Genomic DNA, 1223 nt, shown 5'->3' on the forward strand with positions numbered 1-1223 from the left:
TTGTTGTTGTTGCTGCTGGTGCTGCTATTGCCGCGGCTGTTGCTGTTGTTGGCGTTGCTGCTGCTGCTGCTGTTGCTGTTGCTGCTGCTCCTGCTGTTGCTGTTTCCTGCTGCTGTTGCTGCTGCTGCTGCTGCTGTTGGTGCTGCTGTTGCTGCTGCTGCTGCTGCGCCTCTCGCTTCTTGTCCGGTTAGTGCTTTCCTTTGAAGCAGCGGTTGCTGTTGTCGCTGCTGTTGCTGCTGCTGCTGCTGCTGTTGCTGCTGCTGCTGCTGCTGCTGTTGCTGCTGCTGCTGCTGCTGCTGCTGCTGCTGCTGCGTTCAGGCTCAAAGTCTGTTGCTAACAGAGTGCTTCTCCTCGCTTCTATTTGGGTTGCCTTCGGCAGCAACAGCAGCAACAGCAGCAGCAGCAGCAGCAGCAACAGCAGCAGCAGCAGCAGAAGCAGCAGCAGCAGCAGCAGCAGCAGCAGGAGACGCGTGGTGCTGCAGCAGCTGCCGTGCTGCAGTGACACCGTAGCAATGGCTGTTGCGCTGCAGCAGCTAAATTTCGTTGATATTAAAATAAAAGAAGGTAAACATAAATAAATAAATATAAATAAATATAAATAAATAAATAAAAATAAAAATAAATATAAATATAAATAAATATAAATAAATAAATAAAAATATATAAATAAATTAATTAATAAAGATAAATAAATAAATAGAGACGGAAATAAATTTATAGTAAAAGCAGTAAAAAAGAGACAAAAAAATAAAGATAATATATTTAGGGTTTAGGGTTTAGGGTTTATTGTTTATTGTTTATTGTTTATTGTTTAGGGTTTAGGGTTTAGGGTTTAGGGTTTAGGGTTTAGGGTTTAGGGTTTAGGGTTTAGGGTTTGTGTTTTTTTTTTAGGTGTAACGCGGCAAACATTTTCAGTTGAAATAAAACAAAGACAAAGAAAAGTAGATGAAGCTGTTGCTGCTGCTATCAAGCCAGTAAGCAGCAGCAGCAGCAGCAGCAGCAGCAGCAGCAGCAGTAGCAGCAGCAGCAGCAGCAGCAGCAGCAGCATAGCAGCAGCAGCAGCAGCAGCAGCAGTAGCAGCAGCAGCAGCAGCAGCAGCAGTAGCAACAGCAGTAGCAGCAGCAGCAGTAGCAGCAGCAGCAGCAGTAGCAGTAGCAGCAGCAGTAGCAGCAGCAGCAGCAGCAGCAGCAGCAGCAGCAGTAGCAGCAGCAGCAGCAGCAGCA

The 1223-nt window shown here is 46.2% G+C and overlaps 1 protein-coding gene across 1 annotated transcript in view; it reads left to right on the forward strand.

Annotated features, from left to right (window-relative positions):
- The window catches only part of EMH_0072630 (AROM polypeptide/ shikimate-quinate 5-dehydrogenase, putative), a gene marked incomplete at both ends in the record, with an annotated part of 3594 nt that overhangs the window by 2275 nt on the left and 96 nt on the right, over window positions 1-1223 (forward strand). The window contains 2 exons of the mRNA XM_013499236.1: window positions 319-564; window positions 892-1221. Coding sequence (XP_013354690.1) covers window positions 319-564; window positions 892-1221 — 576 coding nt within the window. The remainder of the gene's footprint in view (window positions 1-318; window positions 565-891; window positions 1222-1223) is intronic.

Source organism: Eimeria mitis, genomic scaffold, assembly GCF_000499745.2.
Source record: "Eimeria mitis Houghton genomic scaffold, Emh_scaff4121, whole genome shotgun sequence".
Classification (NCBI taxonomy): Eukaryota; Apicomplexa; class Conoidasida; order Eucoccidiorida; family Eimeriidae; genus Eimeria; species Eimeria mitis.